A 22,825-nucleotide genomic window follows, 5' to 3' on the forward strand; every position below is an offset into this window, starting at 1 on the left:
AGAGCAAAAATCAGAGACGATTCCAGTGATTGAAATGATTATTATGTGTGCGAAAGCTTTTAGCTACAGCTAAAGGTCAAATGGAATTGTTCTTCTTGATATTGTTACTTGCTGTATTACAGCTACAACATAATTGAAATAACCCAAACTAATGTATTTTAACAGTCTATGACGTTATTCCCTGCTTTCTTGTTTGTGTCGACTGAAATGACAGTCTGCGAAATTGATGCATTTAAATTTCTGGTTTCTGTTATATAAAAGAGAGAATGTGTTTTAATTTTCAATTTATTTGTTTATATACTGAGTTAAAAGTCGAAATTGAATCCTGTCAAAGACACCCTAACGAAAGAAAGTGAAGAAGAATTCAGTGGAGAGTTGTCTGTCTTTTGTTTTTGTTTTCATGCATCCGTAACGCATAATACAGGGCTGCTTCGTTCAGACAGATCACGCAGAAAACCATTTGCAATAACGGTGTATGCGCTTCATAATAAAGTAGTAACCCTATCTGGAACCAGTCAAATAGTTCGCGAATGTTAGCGTTGCTCGCTGTCGCTGAACGTCAGACAGTTATACACGGTGTCATGCTTCGTTCGTCTGTCGTGCACGCCTTTCCCGGTAAACTCTGATAATGTGTCCAAGAAAGACGTGTTTTAACCTTCAGTAAGAATTGTTGGGTTGCTTTGTGAAATGGAAGGAGTGTATCTATAATAACACCTGGTCCCTTTTACACATATCTTATGAATTCTGTTTTCTACAGCGATACAATTCACTTCATCGTTTCAGCTAAACATATTGTTAATGAAATTGATGTAAAATATTTCAACAACATTGTTATTTTATAGTGATTGATCATTTGATCTTTACATTAACGTTTCGCTTGGATTTGTAACACCCAACGAACTCTGTGCCGTGATTTATCAGTTTTAGCTCGTATGTTTACAATATTAATACTCTGTTATGTCGCTCTCATTTAGACTCTCATTTCATTTTCAGAATGTAGCCGGGTGACGCAGGGCAAAGATGGCACAGCTCAACAAAGGCAGAGCGATATTAACACAAATCGCTGTGTGCAGCAATCAAATTGGCAATATGCTGGCAATTAGAAGAATTCTAATTACACAAGCTCTGCTACGAGGAGCTGGATGTTATTAATACGTGGTTACACAGTACTTCCAGTCACAAATAACTCATTCTGGTGTCCTAAGGTGAGCCTGCTGGAACGTGTTTTTATATATTACCAACAAGGTGCTGCGCAGCTAGCTTTATCGCCGAAAATCAGTACAAGCTACATAGGAACTACGGTATTGTTCAACCTCTGGCGGTGACTGTTTCGCACTGCACCAGCGATGTAACGTAATGAATTACTGGAGCAGTTTAGGGACATTTTGGGAACGTCATTGACCACCGAGTGATTTCATGTGACACACTTAGTTTAGTGGAAGTGATCAAGAGCTAATATCCAATTGGGAAGTAGTTGTGTGGATAATGTCGATCATTGAGTTACGGAAATGGCCAACTGGTTTTAGAGATGCATCTTGTTTAGCCGTGATGAATTTCGTGTCATCCGTGATTGACTGCTAAATTTGAGAATGAATACAAAAGCAGACAAAATACTACACGGATGTAGACGATACTAGATGGCACCATACAATGTGTAATACAACATTCATATATTACAAGAATGTAGACCTTTAAGGTCCATACATATTTGCACTAAATCATTGCAAAAACTGTTTTAAAAGATGTTTTTGGTTCCAATCTCTTTTAACAATGTTTTCCAGACTTAATTTCCATGAGCATACCATGATCCATTGCCGGAGTAACACAAGCAATACAAGATCGTTAAGGACAATCCTCGAAGGACTGAACTGCAGAGATTCGTTTAACATGGAACAGAATGAGGTTACCAGCAGTATCATGGAATACGTGTTTTGAGAACTACGCAAAAATGGAATACATGTTTTATGAACTGTCTACCTTAAAATGAATTCGGCTTATATTCGTGTGTTGGCCATCTTGGCTGTGAGTATACGCATTGTGACATCATCAATAATAAAGCAGGAAACGCGAAAGGATGGGGATATCATTCTAGGAGCCTTGTTTCCCGTCCACTACCAACCTCCTAAGAAATCCGTGTACTCGCGAACTTGCGGCCGTATCAGGGAATACTACGGCATTCAGCGTATCGAGGCCTTCCTTCTGACCCTGGACAAGATCAACAATGATTCAAACATCCTGCCCGGCATCAGCCTGGGCTGGGACATCCGGGATTCGTGCTGGTACTCGCCGGTCGCCTTGGAGCAGAGTATAGACTTCATAAAGGATGCCATCGCCAGCAAGACGGACGAGAAGTTCAACTCCACATCCAGGGAGAACTGCACCTCCAGACGGTTCAAGCCCATAGCCGGCTTGATAGGACCCGGGTCTAGTGCGTCGACGATCCAGGTTCAAAACCTGCTGCAGATCTTCAACATCCCGCAGATCGGCTACTCGGCCACCAGCATGGACCTGAGCGACAAGGACCACTACAAGTACTTCCTGCGCGTGGTGCCCCCAGACAAGTACCAGGCCCGGGCGCTCGTCGACCTCGTGCTCAGGCAGCAGTGGACCTACATCTCAACGGTCCACAGCAACGGTGAGTAGGCGCTTGTCATTTCAGATATACTTCAAAGGTCGTGGTATGTGCTATCCTGTCTGTGGGAAAGTGCATATAAAAAATCTCTTGCTGCATTAGAACATTTTTAGCGGGTTTCCTCTGACGACTACGTGTCAGAATTACCAAATGGTTGATATTCAATAGCTGATGATTAATTAACCAATGTGCTTTAGTGGTATCGTTAATAAAAACGTTTTTTTTTCATGTATACGTATTTCAGTGCGTATATCCTAGTAAGGTTTAAGCGCACTGTCCTGGGAACACAGCTCAGCTATCTGGACTCTCTGTCCATGCCAGTGGGTTAGTGGTTAGTTGTTAGAGGTTAGTGAGAGAACAGAAACTCACACATTCATTAACGTTAACATTCTTATAATTGCTTTTAACTAATAATATTTTTCAAAGATAAATTTTCATATTTTAATTTCAGTATTCAGGAACATGGTATGATCCTATTGCAAGTTTAAAGCCGTTTTAAAATTTGTGAATTTTGTTTTATCTCGACTCCTTTTATTGATGGCTTTTTATATAGAGTTTAGATTACACCGGGATACTTTTTAAACCGCACACCGTATAACGATAGAAATGTGGTAACAAACGAAAGCAAACTTTAATGTTTTGAACACTTCCATGCTATCGGAGAATAGTTTTCAAAATTTTGCAGCGCTAAATTTAGTGGGACTGTGGAATACATTATAACATGTTTTGGCGAGTGAGTATGATGTTAGCTGACATGAGATAAATGCCCCATCTAGTTTAAACAAGAAAACAAAAGTGGCAGTACTTGGTTGACATGATTTATGTTTTCACTACCCAACACACAGCATACGAACCATCCTGACTTCGCCATTGTAGATTATTTCCAATACCATGCTGGTTCTTGGGATTGCGAATTCCTTGGTTCTTTGTTCACCGTGTTGGATTGGGATATCACATTTTCTCTCATCGTAACAACAACTGCCTGTCGGTATTCGCTTCACTAGTCGCGCATTGATCATCCATTCGTCTGTAAACGAATCTGGCCTGCGCTATTAGCCTCTTGGATTGGGTGTTTAGGTCATTCTTTAGCCAGCCGAAAACTACTTTCCTCCAATAAATGGTTCAGAGGAGGCAATCGATTGTCATAAAGGTCTGACCACGTTCAATGCAAGTAGTCATGTGGGAAATTTCAAAGTTAAATTGCATTACCAAAGGTGTCTTTCTTTTTATACTATTTTACATGCTAAAATGCCATTTTCAGACATTTTCTGACACCTTATTTTTTTAAATTTGTATGTATGTACTCTAGGGACCTGTGATGGAAAAAACGTTAACAAGTGTTTCGTTATGATTTTCATTTTACATGCCTGCCATAATTGACGAAATGTCAAAGTACGGTACGCTTCCGAACCAATTTTCAGAATTGATTTATTGTATTTGGGAACCTTTGTCTCGGCGCCGCTTTTGTCGCCAAGCTATATTGCTTTCGCAAGTGTTATGTCTATATCAAAGTGTTTAATTAAATCACCGTTCCTATTTCACTTATTGCAGCTGATTAATTCGCCAAACTATCTAATAATGCTACACTCATAGACGCTAAAAAAGGTGTAATTATATTACGTAGTCGGGAGAATAATTTCTCAGTTTGAACCAAAGACGAATTATGTGAGGGAATAAGGAGAGAAGAAATCCAGAGGTTTTGGCCTTAAAGAAAATATTACACCAAGTGGTTACAGAAGCTTCAGGGCTAAACAAATTGTGTTTAAAAAGTGAACAGCAGGAAAAACATGAATGCGCCTGCGTGATATCGCAACTACGAGAGCGCAAAGAGATAAATTAATGATCAATTTAAAAGACCATAGCTATTTGTATCAACATCACTCGAGTTAAATATGCTTTATTATTATATCACAGATATCCCTATTTTATTAAATCGAAATATACTAGTACATGTATAACAAATTATATGTAATGAACTTCAATTATTCTACTATACCTAATATTATTGACTTATTGTATATATGTATTTTTGTTATGTCCACTCGTTGTATTTCTGTATACATGTATTTATATAATTTAACTATTCATATACTATATTATTTACTATTTAATGTTCTCCTGTAAACCCTGTCCTGTCTTGTCACATACTATATTATGTAATTACTCATGTTTCCCCATATGCCGTTGCCTAACGGCCTGGGTGTAATAAATTTCTGTTCTGTTCTGTTCTGAAGTACCGAGACGTCTGACTCTGTCTCTCTACTTATCTTTCCTTAATTGTGTGTATGTATGTTTTTGTGTGTGCGTGCGTGCGAGTGTGCGCGGGGGGGGGGGGGGGGGGGGGGGGGTGTCTGCATATAAGTATGGGTATAAATTATGTTTCTTATCCTGACACAATGTTTTATTGCGTATCCTGACAGAGTGTTTTATTGGACAGTGTTTTGTATTTTGTTTTCATATCCTATCTCACTGTTTTATTTCATATCCTCACACGGAGTTGTATTTCATATCTTTAACAGAGTTTTATTTCATATCTTAACAGTGTTTTATTTCATATCCTAACACAATGTTTTATTTTATATCCTAACACAGTGTTTTATTTTATATCCTAACACAATGTTTTATTCCATATCCTAACACAATGTTTTATTCCATATCCTAACACAATGTTTTATTTCATATCCTAACACAGTATTCTATTTCTTATCTAGACACAATGTTTTATTTCATATCAAGACACAGTGTTTTATTTTATATCCTAACACAATGTTTTATTTCATATCCTAACACAATGTTTTATTTTATATCCTAACACAATGTTTTATTTCATATCCTAACACAGTATTCTATTTCTTATCTAGACACAGTGTTTTATTTCATATCAAGACACAGTGTTTTATTTCATATCTAGACACAATGTTTTATTTCATATCTAGACACAGTGTTTTATTTCATATCTAGACACAGTGTTTTATTTCTTATCTAGACACAGTGTTTTATTTCATATCTAGACACAATGTTTTATTTCATATCCTAACACAGTATTCTATTTCTTATCTAGACACAGTGTTTTATTTCATATCAAGACACAGTGTTTTATTTTATATCCTAACACAATGTTTTATTTTATATCCTAACACAATGTTTTATTTCATATCCTAACACAATGTTTTATTTCATATCCTAACACAATGTTTTATTTCATATCCTAACACAGTATTCTATTTCTTATCTAGACACAGTGTTTTATTTCATATCCTAACACAGTATTCTATTTCTTATCTAGACACAGTGTTTTATTTCATATCTAGACACAATGTTTTATTTCATATCTAGACACAGTGTTTTATTTCATATCTAGACACAGTGTTTTATTTCATATCCAGACACAGTGTTTTATTTCATATCAAGACACAGTGTTTTATTTCATATCTAGACACAGTGTTTTATTTCATATCTAGACACAATGTTTTATTTCATATCCAGACACAGTATTCTATTTCTTATCTAGACACAGTGTTTTATTTCATATCCTAACCAGTATTCTATTTCTTATCTAGACACAGTGTTTTATTTCATATCTAGACACAATGTTTTATTTCATATCAAGACACAGTGTTTTATTTCATATCCTAACACAGTATTCTATTTCTTATCTAGACACAGTGTTTTATTTCATATCCTAACCAGTATTCTATTTCTTATCTAGACACAGTGTTTTATTTCATATCTAGACACAATGTTTTATTTCATATCTAGACACAGTGTTTTATTTCATATCAAGACACAGTGTTTTATTTCTTATCTAGACACAGTGTTTTATTTCATATCTAGACACAATGTTTTATTTCATATCTAGACACAGTGTTTTATTTCATATCAAGACACAGTGTTTTATTTCTTATCTAGACACAGTGTTTTATTTCATATCTAGACACAGTGTTTTATTTCATATCTAGACACAGTGTTTTATTTCATATCAAGACACAGTGTTTTATTTCTTATCTAGACACAGTGTTTTATTTCATATCTAGACACAATGTTTTATTTCATATCTAGACACAGTGTTTTATTGCATATCCTAACACAATGTTTTATTTCATATCCTAACACAGTATTCTATTTCTTATCTAGACACAGTGTTTTATTTCATATCTAGACACAATGTTTTATTTCATATCTAGACACAATGTTTTATTTCATATCTAGACACAATGTTTTATTTCATATCCAGACACAGTGTTTTATTTCATATCAAGACACAGTGTTTTATTTCATATCTAGACACAGTGTTTTATTTCATATCTAGACACAATGTTTTATTTCATATCAAGACACAGTGTTTTATTTCATATCAAGACACAGTGTTTTATTTCATATCCTAACACAGTGTTTTATTTCATATCTAGACACAATGTTTTATTTCATATCAAGACACAGTGTTTTATTTTATATCCTAACACAATGTTTTATTTCATATCAAGACACAGTGTTTTATTTTATATCCAGACACAGTGTTTTATTTCTTATCTAGACACAGTGTTTTATTTCATATCAAGACACAGTGTTTTATTTCATATCCAGACACAGTGTTTTATTTCTTATCTAGACACAGTGTTTTATTTCATATCAAGACACAGTGTTTTATTTCATATCTAGACACAGTGTTTTATTTCATATCTAGACACAATGTTTTATTTCATATCAAGACACAGTGTTTTATTTTATATCCTAACACAATGTTTTATTTCATATCAAGACACAGTGTTTTATTTTATATCCAGACACAGTGTTTTATTTCTTATCTAGACACAGTGTTTTATTTCATATCAAGACACAGTGTTTTATTTCATATCCAGACACAGTGTTTTATTTCTTATCTAGACACAGTGTTTTATTTCATATCAAGACACAGTGTTTTATTTCATATCTAGACACAGTGTTTTATTTCATATCTAGACACAGTGTTTTATTTCATATCCAGACACAGTGTTTTATTTCATATCTAGACACAGTGTTTTATTTCATATCAAGACACAGTGTTTTATTTAATATCCAGACACAGTGTTTTATTTCATATCAAGACACAGTGTTTTATTGCATATCCTAACACAGTGTTTTATTTCATATTAAGACACAGTGTTTTATTGCATATCTAGACACAATGTTTTATTGCATATCAAGACACAAGTGTTTTATGACATATCCTAACACAGTGTTTTATTTCATATCTAGACACAGTGTTTTATTTCATTGTTTGGTTTTTAACTTGGATATGTTTTGCCAATCATATATTATTTTTAAAATAACGAAAATTCGAAAATACTGCACCAGTTGGCAGATCTAGGAACTACTGCACCGATTCGCATGACATTTGATAGCCTTGGACCATAACCGTTCGTCATGAACATAACTGGAAGCCCAAATAACCGTAATTAAGAAGTGTGCTGTCAAACACTCGGTTGGAAACTAATGTAACGGTTTGGTATTAGCATACCGCAAGTTTTAACAATCCCCTATAGCCGCCCGTATTTTTATTTTTATTATTTTATTTTTATTTTTATATATGTTTTTTTTATGTTTTTTTTTTTTTTTTTTTAATTTGATAGCTTTAGACAATCATATGTTATTTTTAAAATGACGAGTAAAATATATAGTCTAGAGGCAGAATCCAAAAAGAAAGTGGCTTAGAAAACGATTTCGTTCTACCCGAGAGAGTCAAAGCGACCACTATGGTTACTCCATGTAAAATGATGTGCTGCACCATATCCCACTGGAGGTCAACTTTAAAAAGTGTGTGTGTGTGTGTGGGGGGGGGGGGGGGGGGGGGGGGATTCACTAGAGATCATGAAAGGTCAAGGTGGTATAAATTTGAAGAATTGTTTTTATTTTCATTTCTTTCATAAAAATTATCTTCATAGACCTACCTTTTATGTGGGATTACTTTTAAACACAAATACCACACTGAATTAGCCACACTATTGCAATAAATTTTTAATTTGCATAGTAGTCAATACAGAATCTCAACTTTAACGTCAATAGTGTCAGTTTAACTGATTTTGGGAATAAAACAAGTGGTTTCAAATACACAGTGTAGGATATCATTTTACCAGAGAGAGAGAGAGAGAGAGAGAGAGAGAGAGAGAGAGAGAGAGAGAGAGAGAGAGAGAGAGAGAGAGAGAGAGAGTCAAAGAAACCGCTATGGTTACTCCATCTAGGGTGATGTCCTGCATCATATGCCTGTGGAGGTCAACTTTGATCATTAAAGGTCAAGGGGTACAAATTCAAAGAAAACATTGAATTTTAATTTTCTTTATAAATATTAACTTCATAGTCCTGCCTTTTATGTGGGATTACTTAGAAACACAAATAACATATTGGATAGACAAATTGTTGCTTTAGAATTTCGATTGCCATAGTATTCAATACAAAATCTAAACTTCAAAATCACTTTTCTCTATTCATTGATTTTTCAGTTAGAAAAGGGGGTTTCAAATAGGATATCGTTCTACCAGAGAGAATCAAAGAAACCACCATTATTATTTCATGTTGGATGATGTGCTACATTTATTCCAGTGGAGGTTAGCTTTGAAAAGTGTGTAGGGGTCACCAGAGGTCATTAAAGGTCAAGGGGTAAAACTTAAATTTGAAGCAAAAAGTAAATTTTTATTTTCTTTATAAATATTATCTTCATATCCTTACCTTTTATGTGGGATTACTTTTAAACACAAATACCACAATGAATTAGCCAAACTATTGTTTTAAAATTTTGATTTGCATAGTATTCAACACAAACTATTACCTTTAATGTCAATTTTCTCAGTTTGACTGATTTTTTAAATCCAAAAAGGTGGTTTAAAATAAGATTTTGTTCTACCAGAGAATGAATGAATGAATGAAAGAATGTTTAACGACACCCCAACTATTGGGTGTGAAATTATGGTAAAGGCAAAACGTAGTGATGGTCAACATCAATATAAAAATTTAACAATTAAAGAAAAGCACAGTGTAAAGAACTGTGTAAAAATACAAATATCACAGATAGATAAAATTAAAATTTAGAATAAAAGGCAGTATCACGTAGAAACTGTAATATGAGTTCTGAATGGAATCGAAAGGATTCCATCACATTTCGTTGTCCAAATATATCTTTTCGAATTTCCTTGAAATGCTTACACTCCACCAAAATGTGGCGCACCGTCAAAAGACACTGACAGTGCTCACACTGAGGTGGAGGATCTTTCTTCAAAATAAATTAATGGGTCAAGTATATATGACCGATGCGAGCACGACACAATCTACCAGAGAGAGAATCAAAGCAACCACCATAGTTGTTCCATATAGGATGATGTGCTGCATCATATTCCAGCTTTGAAAAGTATGTGGGGTCACCAGAGGTCATTAAAGGTCATAGGGTACACATTTATAGAAAACAGTAACTTTTAATTTTCTTCACAAATATTATGTCAACAGTCATACTTTTTAAAATGGAATACTTTAAACACACACAGCACACTGAAATAGCCAAACTATTGCTTCGATTACGCATAGTATTCAATACAAGATCTCATCTTTAACATCAATTTTCTCAGTTTGGCAGATGTTTGGGTCCTATCATACATGTGTACCATATATGCAAATTTAATACATTTAAGTAAAAACAGAATCAAGCTTACAACATTGTGGCGAATCGTACACACATTTTGAGAGATTTTAAATTAGTTCTGGCTCAAAGTCTATCTTCTTTGTGTTTGTTAAATTAAAACATCACACCATTTGATATACAGATATAGTTTAACATATTAAACATGTGCCTGTACTTTGAAAGGATATAGGAATGTAAATACAGTTTACTACTATATTGAACATTATTAAAAATATATTAACTTCTAAAATTTAAAAATACCTACCATTTTAAAGATGGTGGCCATTTTTAAAATTACTTTGAATATGAAGTTATTTTCAACTTTCACTCATGGTACTCGTCTGCTCACGACAGTATTAAAATTTACCACCCACTGAGCTTCATTCCTAAACAATCTGATTCTTAGGACGCTTAGAGCGGATGAGTCCTGCGCCGGTATAAAAGCATGACACCCACCATGGGAGAGAGCAAGTTACGACCAGTCGACGGTTGGCATCCCTTACACCACGAGTCCTGGCAGCACAGGTCTGTGGGATTCGTTGCTGAGGTCTTCTGGCTTCACTTATACTTGCTAAGAAAATCATTGTTAGTCCCCTCCCCCCCCCCCCCCCCCCCCCCCCCCCCGCCCCGCTTAGTAATATGTAAGTTCAGCAGATGGTCTTTGTCTAAGCAGAGGTAAGATTTTCAACGAGCATGCATTTTCCCCATGCAAGGTGTGGAAGATGGGCATGGTTGACCCACCTTTTCGATGAGTCTTTCCCTTCCATCAGTGTGGCTTGCACCGTGCCGACGACGTGGCAACGCTTTCGCTGTGTGCTTTGTATCCTCAGGCAAGAGATAGAGTGTGGGCAATCTGCATTTGTGGACACCATGCATTGGATGTGTTTTTCCAATTTGTATCCCTTCACCTTTAGTGACCTCTGGTGACACCCACACACTTTTCAAAGCTGACCTCCACTATGATACAGCATATCATCCTACATGGAATAACAATGGTGGTTCCTTTGACTCTCTCTGGTCAAACAACAGCCTATTTGAAACCAGTTTTTTAAATCGAAAAATCAGTAAAACTGAGAAAAGTGACATTAAAGTTCAGATTTTGTATTGAATAATATGCAAATCGAAATTTCAAAGCAACATTTTGGCTAATTCAGTGTGTTGTTTGTGTTTATAAAGTAATCCCACATAAAAGTAATGGCTATGAAGATAACATTTATGAAGGAAAAAACAAAACAATACATTTTCTTCAAATGTGTACCCCATTGACCTTTAATGACCTCTGCTGCCCCCCCCCCCCCCCCCCCCCCCGCACGCTTTTCAAAGTTGACCTACACTCCTACATGGTGGTTGCTTTGACTCTCTCGGGTAGAACAAAATCTTTAAAAAATGTGGACTCTTGCCTCCAGACTAATATTTTACAACATAACAGCAAAACATAATGAAATAACTTTTATAATTTATTTCATTACCAGTGGAGGGACCTTCCAGTTTCAGTGGATTTTAAAAGGTTGGATATATATATATACATATATATATATATATATATAATGTGCATAATCTCACATAGTTGTCATACAGTTATTACTTAAAAACACAAAGCGTCAACCGGCAGGATTCATCCATACTGCACCGATTCCATGACACTTGATGGCCCACAACCTCAACAGCTGGACATCAACAACAATCGAAGCCCAAATAACCGTAGTTAAGAAGTGCGCTGTCAAACACTCAGTTGAAAAATAATGTAACAATTTGGTATTAATATAATAAATTGCAACGGGGCTAATGACGCACTCAGGGGCTAAATAGATTATTATATTATCATCGCATTTATGTTGTTTTACAAGTCAGGCTAAACAAAACGAAGTGCCTTGCCTTAATTACTGTATTTATTTACTCTGTGCATTCAGGAGTAGTTTACAGAAGCTGACGTCACTTCCCTTCCAAGCTAAAGTACCGGAGGCGACGAAAAAGAAGTAAACTGGCTGCCCCCAGTTAGTAGGAATAATCATGTTTTAAAAATTAATTCTAAAATTACGCGTTTTCCATTTGTTAAATTTCCAGTATGTGTTGGTGATCCGGGTATGCATCTTTTCAACACATAAGGCACACATTTCACCCGATTGTACCTTTTACGCCACTGCAACCTCACACCAGCATTTTACCCGGTAACAACGATTTGATATTTCGTATGGCTGGGACACATACTGCTTAAAACCAGAACTATTGAGGAGAGAAACTCTGACTAGGAGGTTTACGTACATTCTACCATGACTAAAACATGTTCAAAGTGGGAACTACTTTTAATACGCGCTGCGAATCGGAGTGAACAGGATTTCCACTGTGTGGTAGTTGTCAGTAAATAAGTAGAAAATATTCTGTCATTTTTCTCATTTTGTAGAATAAACATTCCCAGAAACATAAAAGTAGGATATATTCTATCATTTATTTTATTTTGTAGTTTTGTAGAGTTCGATCGTCTACTGCTAGCTCGAATGTGTTCTAGTCCTACGTTTATATTTGTCTTGTTTACAATGCAGTCTGCATACTAACTTCGATTCTTTATTCTCATCACTTAAATCTCTTCTTGGAACCATGCGGGTTATATGTCTTCACCAATCACCATGCGACTGTGAAACGTTTGGTTTTCTTCAGCAGTCATGTTTGCAAGACTGATTTATATTCCTACATGAATAAAATAGGTAACACTATAGCAAATAACATCCGGTTGCGTCAAATGTTGAAGTGACCTGAACATTAAATAGAGCAGCTAATACTACAAATCCTGCCATTTGTGACAGATGTTACATTTGTCAAGAAGGTTTTAACTGGGCAATAAATGATAAAGTTTGTTTTATTTAACGACACCACTAGAGCACATTGATTAATTAATCATCAGCTGTTGGATGTCAAACATTTGATAATTCTGACAGATTGAGAGGAAACCCGTTACATTTTTTCTAATGCAGCAGGCAGGAAAACACATACCACGGCCTTTGACCAGTTGTGGTGCACTCGTTGAATGGATCCACCGAGGTGGTTCGATCCTGCGACGCAAGTACCTCAAACGAGCACTCGACCGACTGAGCTAAATACCGGTCCCAGGCAATAAATGTATGCATTGTTATTTCATTCACCACCACTGTGTGAAGACGCCCTGCGCTTGAAACACGTTAAATCTGAGTACTACCAGTGTGTGCGAAACTAGGGGTGTTGTAACTGAATGGGTGAATGAATGTTTAACGACACCCCGGCACACAAATACACATCGGCTATTGGTTGTCAAACAAAGATGAGGGTGTTGTAAAAGCAAAGTGTGATATTAAAAATAAGCCATGAAAAGTTCCAATTTCTTCACTTAATATTCCGGGCGATGGGTTATCGTATTCATATTTAAGGGCCAGAATTTGATTGATATATTGCATATTAAAGTATTTTAGCCATATCCGTTAACATTGTCGCGCATGTGATTATATTTGGTATAGTCCAACCTACAGTGCACACGATCTGTGATTTATTGAAGTGAAATGCCAATGATACAGGTGTTACCCATGAGACCAATGAGCCCGAACTGTGTAAAACCCATGTCGTCCAATATCAGCATTAATGTGCTTTAAACACACACATTATTATTGATCATCAAAGACCCGCAGTCGTAGTGGAGGCAACTGTTATTGAAAACCTTTCAGTAAATTTAATCAGTTAATGAAAGAAAGAAATGTTTTATTTAACGACGCACTCAACACACTTTATTTACGGTTATATGGCGTCAGACATATGGTTAAGGACCATACAGATTTTGAGAGGAAACCCGCTGTCGCCACTACATGGGCTACTCTTCCGATTAGCAGCAAGGGATCTTTTATTTGCGCTTCCCACAGGCAGGATAGCACAAACCATGGCCTTTGTTGAAGCAGTTATGGATCACTGGTCGGTGCAAGTGGTTTACACCTACCCACTGAGCCTTGCGGAGCACTCACTCAGGGTTTCAGTTAATGACGTCCACCGTTTAACTGCTGTGACAACTAGCTTAAAATAGTAAGTTACCATGAAGATGAGTAGTGCTGGGGGTAGGAGGAACATAAATGGTTTAGCATTATATTTTAGCTGAAAATGAGTTAGTTTGTTTTGTTTAATAACACCACTAGAGCACTGATTTATTAACCATCAGCTATTGGATGTCAAACATTTGGTACAGTTAGAAAGGAAACCCGCTTTGATTCGCTGATACTAAATGACCTAGAAATATGTCCTTGTCCGGTAAATAATTCAGTTGATATAAGTTATTTGATGAAATGTGGATTTGCTAATTTTGATGTATGGCAAAGCCGCTACATTTTTCCATTAGCAGCAAGGGATCTTTTATATGCACCATTTCACAATGCTGAGGTGTCGTTAAACATTCATTCATTCATTCATTCATTCATTCTTTTCACAAAAAATAAAAATAAGTTAAATTATCTCATTTATTTGGTGGCAGATACATCATTAAATCGTCACTGCACTCCATCCCACACCGTTACATGTGATTAATTGCGCCAGCGATAACAGCCACGATATATGAATCCATGTATACACGCGATTAAAAATTAACACGCGCCGCCAATCAAAGCGCAATTTTAAACACCATTGCTGTTATTTTAAAATGCTGTAATTCTCAGAAGCCCTGCCAGTTCACACCAGTGTGGCAGTAGTGTTGAAATCAAAGTAAACTTGTCTCGTGGTGCTAATGGGTTAGGTTTTTTTTCATTAAAAAGACACACACATTGCCTTTGTGTCGGGACTGATCTCCTTACAGTGCCCCCGGGAGGGATGTTTGTCGGTGGGTTTTAAACGAAACCAATGACAATTACAGACATCAAATAACAGATCCCTCGGTTCGATATCGTCCGCACCATTATAGTAATAATCTTACATTGCCGTCTTCCGCCTCCGACAGTTAACATTTCCACTTTTAAAATAACCGTTGTACTGTTTTGGGGCGTCGCGCTGTGCCGCTGGCTGGCAACCGCCATTATACGTGATCTCCGGACTATCTGTGGCAAAACCTTCGACTCGCGGCACGGCGCAGCTAAGACTTACAACTAACGAAATACCTTTCCTTATTTCTTAATCTTCTACGTCATCAGACAACGGCGGAGAAAAAGGAAGTTGGAGAGAGGGAGGGAGGGGTGTGTCATAGACAGAAAGTGAAGCATAAGGGAGTGGGGTACAGAAGTAATAAATGTACATTCACATAAAATATGTATGGTACTCTTGGCAGATGATGATGATGATGATAACTAGTTTAACGTGCCCATATACCACTAGGGTTTCGAACACGCCCATCCCGAGTCCGACCTCCGATAAGATCGGTGGCCTGACTCGGGATGGAGGGGGGGGGGGGGGGGGTGAAAATGGGCAGAATTTTGAAAATAGCAATTAGTAAAAAAGTTAATAAATTAAAGAAAAAAAAGAAAAAGGTTACAAGCCAAAAATAAAAAAGAATTGACTGCTCGGCCGAATATTTATATAATTTGGAGCATTTTAGAAGGACAGTCCAAAATTAAATAAGAGAAAGAAGAGAGGATCGGACTATTTAATAATATTACAAAAAAGAAGTAATTTCGACATAAAATTTTGAACGCAGATCTAAACGTTTAAAGTCCGATCGATATGTCCACGCGAGTGGCCTCGTTAAGGCCGTTTGGGTGCACAGCTTAAAGGGACGAGATGGGTTGCATCCCGTCAAGAAAACCCCTAGATTGACAGTCGATAGACGTTGAAGGTGTAGTGCTGTGCTGAAATACAGATCTTGAGAAGCCGGATCCGTCTGAACGAGTAGAGTATCAGACTAGGGTATAGTCCAGTCGTCATGGGTTGGTATAGTGGTGCGGACGGGCCCGACTCCGGAGGATACGAGATGGTATCACTATAAAACAATGTAAAGTCTAGAAAAAGAGTAGTAGGGGCCGACCCCGCTTCCTATTTCTTCTCTTGGCAGAAACACGCCGCATTCCAATCGTCTCGTAATGATCAGGGTCACGACTCGCGAGTAACCAGTTCTTGACTGGGCTTTGTTCATTTGTTTCTTTTGTTTAACGACACCACTATAGCATATCGATTAATTAATCAGCGGCTATTGCATGTCAAAGATTTGGACTCGTAGTCATCAGAGAAAACCCGCTTTCTAATGCAGCAAGGGATATTTTATACGCACTTTCCTACAGACATGAAAGCACATACCACGGCCTTTGACCAGTCGTGGTGCACTGGTTGAAACGAGAAAATCCAATCAGTTGAATGGATCCATCGAGGTGGTTCTGTCCTGTGACGAAAGCACCTTAAGTGAGCGCTCAACCCACTGAACTAAGTCCCACCCCTCTTCACTGGATGGTATTCCAGTGGTCAGAGACTGTTGTAGCAATAAACTATAATATTATATTGTCCTCACCATCATATATTTTGTGCTGACTTTGTAAAACACGTCTTTGATGATTGTTTGTTTCCTTTTTCAACGCAGATACAGCTGGCATTAAATCTGCCACTGTAGTTTAGATAACACGCTACCCGTGTAACCAAACAGGCGTCCCACAGAAACAAACCATCAGACGATACAACATATTAACCCTTAAAAAGACACGATGATAGTATTTATTTACCTCTAACCTCTTACAATTTATTGCCAATCGGTTAACTCAGTTTTCGCCGTAACATATTTGGAAAAAGATGCCTAAATATTTGCCTTGTAAATACTTCAAGCTTTTCTCCGCGAGTTTTAGTGATTATAATGCTATTTTCGACCATAGGCGTACGAGCTCCCATTTGTGTGGTGGTGGTGGTGGTGGTAGGGGGGGGGGGGGGGGGGTGTTGGGTGGTGCAGGCTGGTGTTTGCCCGAATTAAACTACTTTTGAGGGTAGAATGATGGAAATACACGGTAAAAAGGTCTGAGGTTAGCACATTTCCCCCGAATATCTCTATAATTTTTGCCCGAATTTGAGGTTTTGTTCCAGCACTAGGGGGCAGTTGCCATCCTGCCCACCTGTCTCGTACGCTTATGTTTACGAGTGTTTACTTCATGCTCTTATAATAATCTCTGTATTTATGAGAATACGGCCAAGGTTTAAAATTCCAACGACTGTTAAGTAATAGTCTATGTATAAAATACACGTAGTAGCTGTGTACACGTAGTAGTTTCTTAAAGCTGATGCCATAAATTGTTCTGTGATAATATTAAACACATATGTTTCTAACTGTTACACATGCGGTAAGAAGAAACGAGACACCCGTAACCAACTGACGCCATATAGCCGTAAATAAAATGTGTTGAGTGCGTCGTTAAATAAAACATTTCCTTCCTTCCCTTATCCAAAACATAATCAGCCTACATTGTGTGCCATGTATCACATATATGTTATTCCGTAGTATCTGACTAATTTTTCCTTCCGTCATGGTTTCCTATTTCAAAACACGTCGGTGCACAATAGTGTATAAGAATATGCAGAAACACGGGTTGTTACTAATTTTGTTCCTTCTACTGTTATGTACAAATCATAAATCAATAATAACATAATTTATTATACACTCTACATTGCCATTAAATACATAGATCCACAGAAATCATAAAAGTGATATTCGGTGAAAAGTACATTTGCATTGTACAAGTCATATTTTCACTGTATTATAGTTACAGTGTAAATACAGAAATTATATTCGTATTGTTTTATTTCCGGAACATGTAGCTGTAACAAGTTCATGCTCTAGTTACCTCCCATGTAAATGTTTTGTCAAATTATTGAGGTCAATGTTTTATGTGGGGTGGGTTTTTATTTTTGTGTGGTGTTTTTTTGTTTGTTTTATTTTGGGGCTTTTTTTGACCAATTACCAATGCATCTTATTGTATTGGAATTTTATGCATGCAATTGTACCCATAAAATGACTAGGCAGTGCAGCGACGGTGAAACAGTAATTCTGTACGAAGCCAAATAATGATGACACAATGTCCTGTCGTTGACTTTAACTTTAATTTATGTTTTGTTTTCTTTGTTTATTTGGACGAACGCTTATTTTGGTAAGTTTTAACAGCTGTTTTATTAAATCATCATTAATTTAACTGTCATTAAATTATGAGCTAATTTTGATTGAAATTTCTTTTAAAAGATCATAGTCTACAATAATGTTCCTCTTTCTATCAAAATATTGTATAAATATATCCTGGCGTCATGTGTTTTTGATGTGATAAACGAAAGATATTACTAGACTATAAATAACAAAATTGGTATAAACTATGATAAAATATTAATCTCCAGGTTACAAAAGACATTATTTCCTTCAACAGCTAGCAAAGTACACTGGGCAAACCAAATGAAACCATGTGGTCGCTGATAGCCCGAGAACAAGAATTGAACTTTTACAATACATACATTACCTTCGTTCCATTGTTTTCCAATTACGATATCTTTATCGTGTTTTCTCATGGTGTCATCCAGACTCTAATTGCATCATCATCATCGTAATCATCACCAACTTCGTCATCATCATGGTCATTATCATTATCATCACTATCATCATTATTATGGTCTTGATACGTTTGGATCCATACACACTATTCATGTAATAGTTAGTTCAGTTGCTAATTATTTTGTTAAAACGTGTTTCGTGACATTGTGCTGTGTATATATTGTGTCAGAGACATTTTGGAGTATGATGATATCTTTATTTATCATATAATATCTAGCATTTCCAGTGCAGAGGCTCGCATAATACAATTTGTATTCCTAATATATGACATTGACGATACGGAAACACACGAGGATAATAGCCTCTATATATTTTCTGCAAAATAACAACCATTGACCCATACCAGCACTAGCCCTCAATGTCTCACCCACAAACAACGAAAACGACAATATAAATATGTGAAAGTGCTCGGAAGCGACAATTTTATTTTAGCAGAAGCTGACTTCGTACTCGTTCGCCATCACCGTTATCACACTGCTGCCTACGTAGCTTATTACAAAGCAGAATACATAAGCCAGTAACGTAAACTGAAATCAGTCAATCGATATGAACTGTGCACCACCGTCACGACTCTGACGGGCCGACTAAAACGAAAGCCCATTCAGCAACTGTACGCTCCATTCAGCATCAGATGCCAGAGAGTGGCGATCGTGACAGTGATGGTAGCATCCCGCGTGTGTCATGAATAAAACACGCCACATTACATCAATCCCACGACTTGTTTCCCGGGAAGCGCCTGCCAGTCAGGTCCATGCCACCTATTGTAATGACATCATGTTGTGTCCAAGAAATCACTCACAGATTGACATGTCGTTAGAAAAAAGGAAGAGGAGCGCGACTTCATACACGCATTTCCCTGAGCCAGCAACAAGGTGGTGTAATTCATCCATTGCCATTGCTGTAATGACATTCATGATTTATCGCGAGTAATACCACGGAAGATAAACGCTGTCAATCCCATGTCGCCATTAACATATCGTTATCAATGTCCACGCTTCGCCACTAGGCTATCGTCAATTAGGCATCTGTAATACGCTGTCGTGACCTGGTTATCACCAGCTGTATGCAAGTATTCATATATTGCCGACATCACTGATCTATCTAAATATACTATTAACACATCTCTGAATTCCCTATTCCCCAGTCACGTTGGTGGTGGGGTACCTAAGTAATATCGTATAGGTAGTAGGAGCAAAACATCAAATTCGGGCAAAATGTGCTAACCGAAAACTTTTTTTTATCATGTATTTTCATCATTCTACCCTCAAAATTAGTTGTAATCCGTGTAAAAATGCGTAGTGACTCGTTTGCAACCCTATATAGCTGTTTTGTAGTAATGCTAATATGAATATGTTCGTTTAATTGAGCCAAAAGTCAGCCTGTCTCCCTACAAAAACCGGGAGGCCGTACGGATATGCAGCAGAATATTTGATTTTATACATAGGATTATCTCAACAGTTCTTATTCAAAGATTGGTATTTTGTGAGGATTGGTTTCATCATATTCTCCGCCTCCTACTTCTTGTTCTTGTTCTCGTCCTCCTTACATATCTCCCTTGGCTGGTCTTGATATGTTAACACCATGGTAAAACAATGATATTTTCCACTGATCTTGGAATCCATTGCACTCTATGCATATGAATATGGATGACAATGTACTTGTGACAATGACACCTGTATACTTGTGGTAAAAGTCAAATACTAATACAGTAGTTTAATACTACTGAACACTGTCTGAAGCCCAACCACTGGTTATGCCAGACATTTGGCTTGTGATAGACATGCCTGAACCTTAATTGGATATAGGCACGTAAATAGAGTTTAACATGACAAAACTAATGTCATTATCTGAATGTAATCAGGCACGTTAGTGATACACGATTTTATTATTTTAATATTAAATTAAGATATTTTTCAGTTAAATGCATTAACCTTCAGTGAACTGCACTGACTGGTGTGTACCCTTTTACATGACATTGTCAGAGGCGGACGGAGGACAGGAAATACTCCTCAAGAGAACTTGATACATGCAAATCCCGTGTACGTTATCGCCATGGTACTTCGCCAAAATTATATTATATTAATAATTAATATAGGTTACTAATGTTAATATTTCTCTTTAAGGGCGCTGTCAAAATTTATTAACCCCAATTTTGCCCTCTTTTATACTTTTGGTGTTAATATTCAAAACTTCTAAATTGACCGTATTTGATAGGTTATCCTTATCCCGAGTCAAAGGCCCTTTGTTACTACTGAATTGTGGAGTAGCCATCGACTTGTTCTTTTATTTTCTGACGTTAATAAAGTTTTCTATTACTATTATTATTTGTCAGATTGTGTGCAATCTCCTTCGTTTACAGAAAAGAAAATGTACAATATGTTTTGTGCTCAACAGAAATACTTACGAACACGTTTTGGGAAAACCAAGAAAAAGGGACTCATTGATGACTGACTCGTTAAAACGGCATCTCAATAAAGTTTTGATATTTGCAATTAATATGCATGTGTTTGTGTATATATCACTGTCTACGAACGGAAGTGTACATTAATTTGACTAAATAACTGCGAGTTTTTGTATCGTTAGCTGCATTATTAACTACGACCTATGCCGTTGGCTAGTTAGTAATGAAACTAACAATACAGAAATTCACTTCCTCGCCTAACGATAACGTTTTTACTGTCTGAATCGGTAATAAAGACGGTTACGGGAGAAAACATGCACATATTTTGTCAGTGGAATAAACACAGATAACAAATCGTACATCATGACGTATATTAAATTTAAGTGAATACTGGCGATGCAAATAAATGCATTATTGGTGAAAATACGCAAATAAATCTGAACAGCGAGTCCAGTGTCATTGTCAGACAAGGTGTAACAGACATAGTGTAACGGACACAGTTTCATATCTAATTTAATAGTTACGATCGACTATCTACCTGCAGTTATTAATATTATGCACAACCATTAAGCATTCCATCAAGCTGATTAAAATAAGCTCCACTGGGTCTTTAATTTATATGTGTGTGTATGTGTCTCTGCGTGTGTGTATGTGTGCGTGCATCCCTCCCCCCCCCCCCCCCCCCCCCCCCCCCCCCCCCCCCCCCCCCCCCCCCGTTGCCACCTTCCTACGCCACTGGTATATGTACATAGATAAAAAAAAAATGTTTTAAATGTGCGTGTTCGTCTGGGTTATGTTTTTGGTTGTGCGTGTGTACTGGTGTGTGGGCCAGTTTTGTAGGCTATTGTTTATTTAGGGGCAGATTTGCTGTTGTTACTGGGGTTTTCTTTGGTGGGGGGGGGGGGGGGGGGGGGGGAGGTAAAATTGTTAAAGTGTTGTTGTTTTTTAAAATATTAGTCTGCCATTTACGCTTATACTCATACAATAATGTCTTCATTTTAACATGTTGGGCAGCTACCTACCTTAAATAATCGGCATGCAAGACTAATATAAATATGTTTACTGAAATATTTTGATGTAAACAAAACCAGTACTGTTACTATAGCTAGATGTTTTAAGGTTAAATTATATAGTTAGCTGTTATTACAGCAAAATTTACACTTTATAATGCAATGTATAAATGCCTAATTGCAACAAACGAAATATTTAGTCAAATAGGCGCGTGTGCAGCAAATTGTGTAGAAGAAGTCTAAACTGGTGGTGTTATATATATATATATATATATTTTGGCGAAGTACCATGGCGATAACGTACACGGGATTTGCATGTATCAAGTTCTCTTGAGGAGTATTTCCTGTCCTCCGTCCGCCTCTGTATATATATATATATATATATATATATATATATATATATATATATATATATATATGAAATGTGCGCCATATGACCAGGACGTGATCAAAAACTGTTTTACAAGTAACTACAATCCGTACCATCCTACAAAACAAAACAAAAAATTCAGTTTGGTTTCACGTAAGAAAAAAATAAAGTGTTTTGGAATTAAAGAGAAATAAATAACTTGTAGTACATTCTATAGTATGAAAAATGCATACATACATACATACTTGTGTGTATTTTATTTAAACA

At 36.7% G+C, this 22,825-nt stretch overlaps 1 protein-coding gene across 1 annotated transcript in view; it reads left to right on the forward strand.

The window, feature by feature from the left end:
- Window positions 1-22,825, forward strand: part of LOC121371777 (metabotropic glutamate receptor 1-like) — a 128,579-nt gene that overhangs the window by 52,544 nt on the left and 53,210 nt on the right. The window contains exon 2 of the mRNA XM_041497910.1: window positions 994-2,635. Coding sequence (XP_041353844.1) covers window positions 1,984-2,635 — 652 coding nt within the window. The 5' untranslated portion in view covers window positions 994-1,983. The remainder of the gene's footprint in view (window positions 1-993; window positions 2,636-22,825) is intronic.

The sequence above is a fragment of the Gigantopelta aegis genome, chromosome 4, assembly GCF_016097555.1.
Source record: "Gigantopelta aegis isolate Gae_Host chromosome 4, Gae_host_genome, whole genome shotgun sequence".
Taxonomy (NCBI): Eukaryota; Metazoa; Mollusca; class Gastropoda; order Neomphalida; family Peltospiridae; genus Gigantopelta; species Gigantopelta aegis.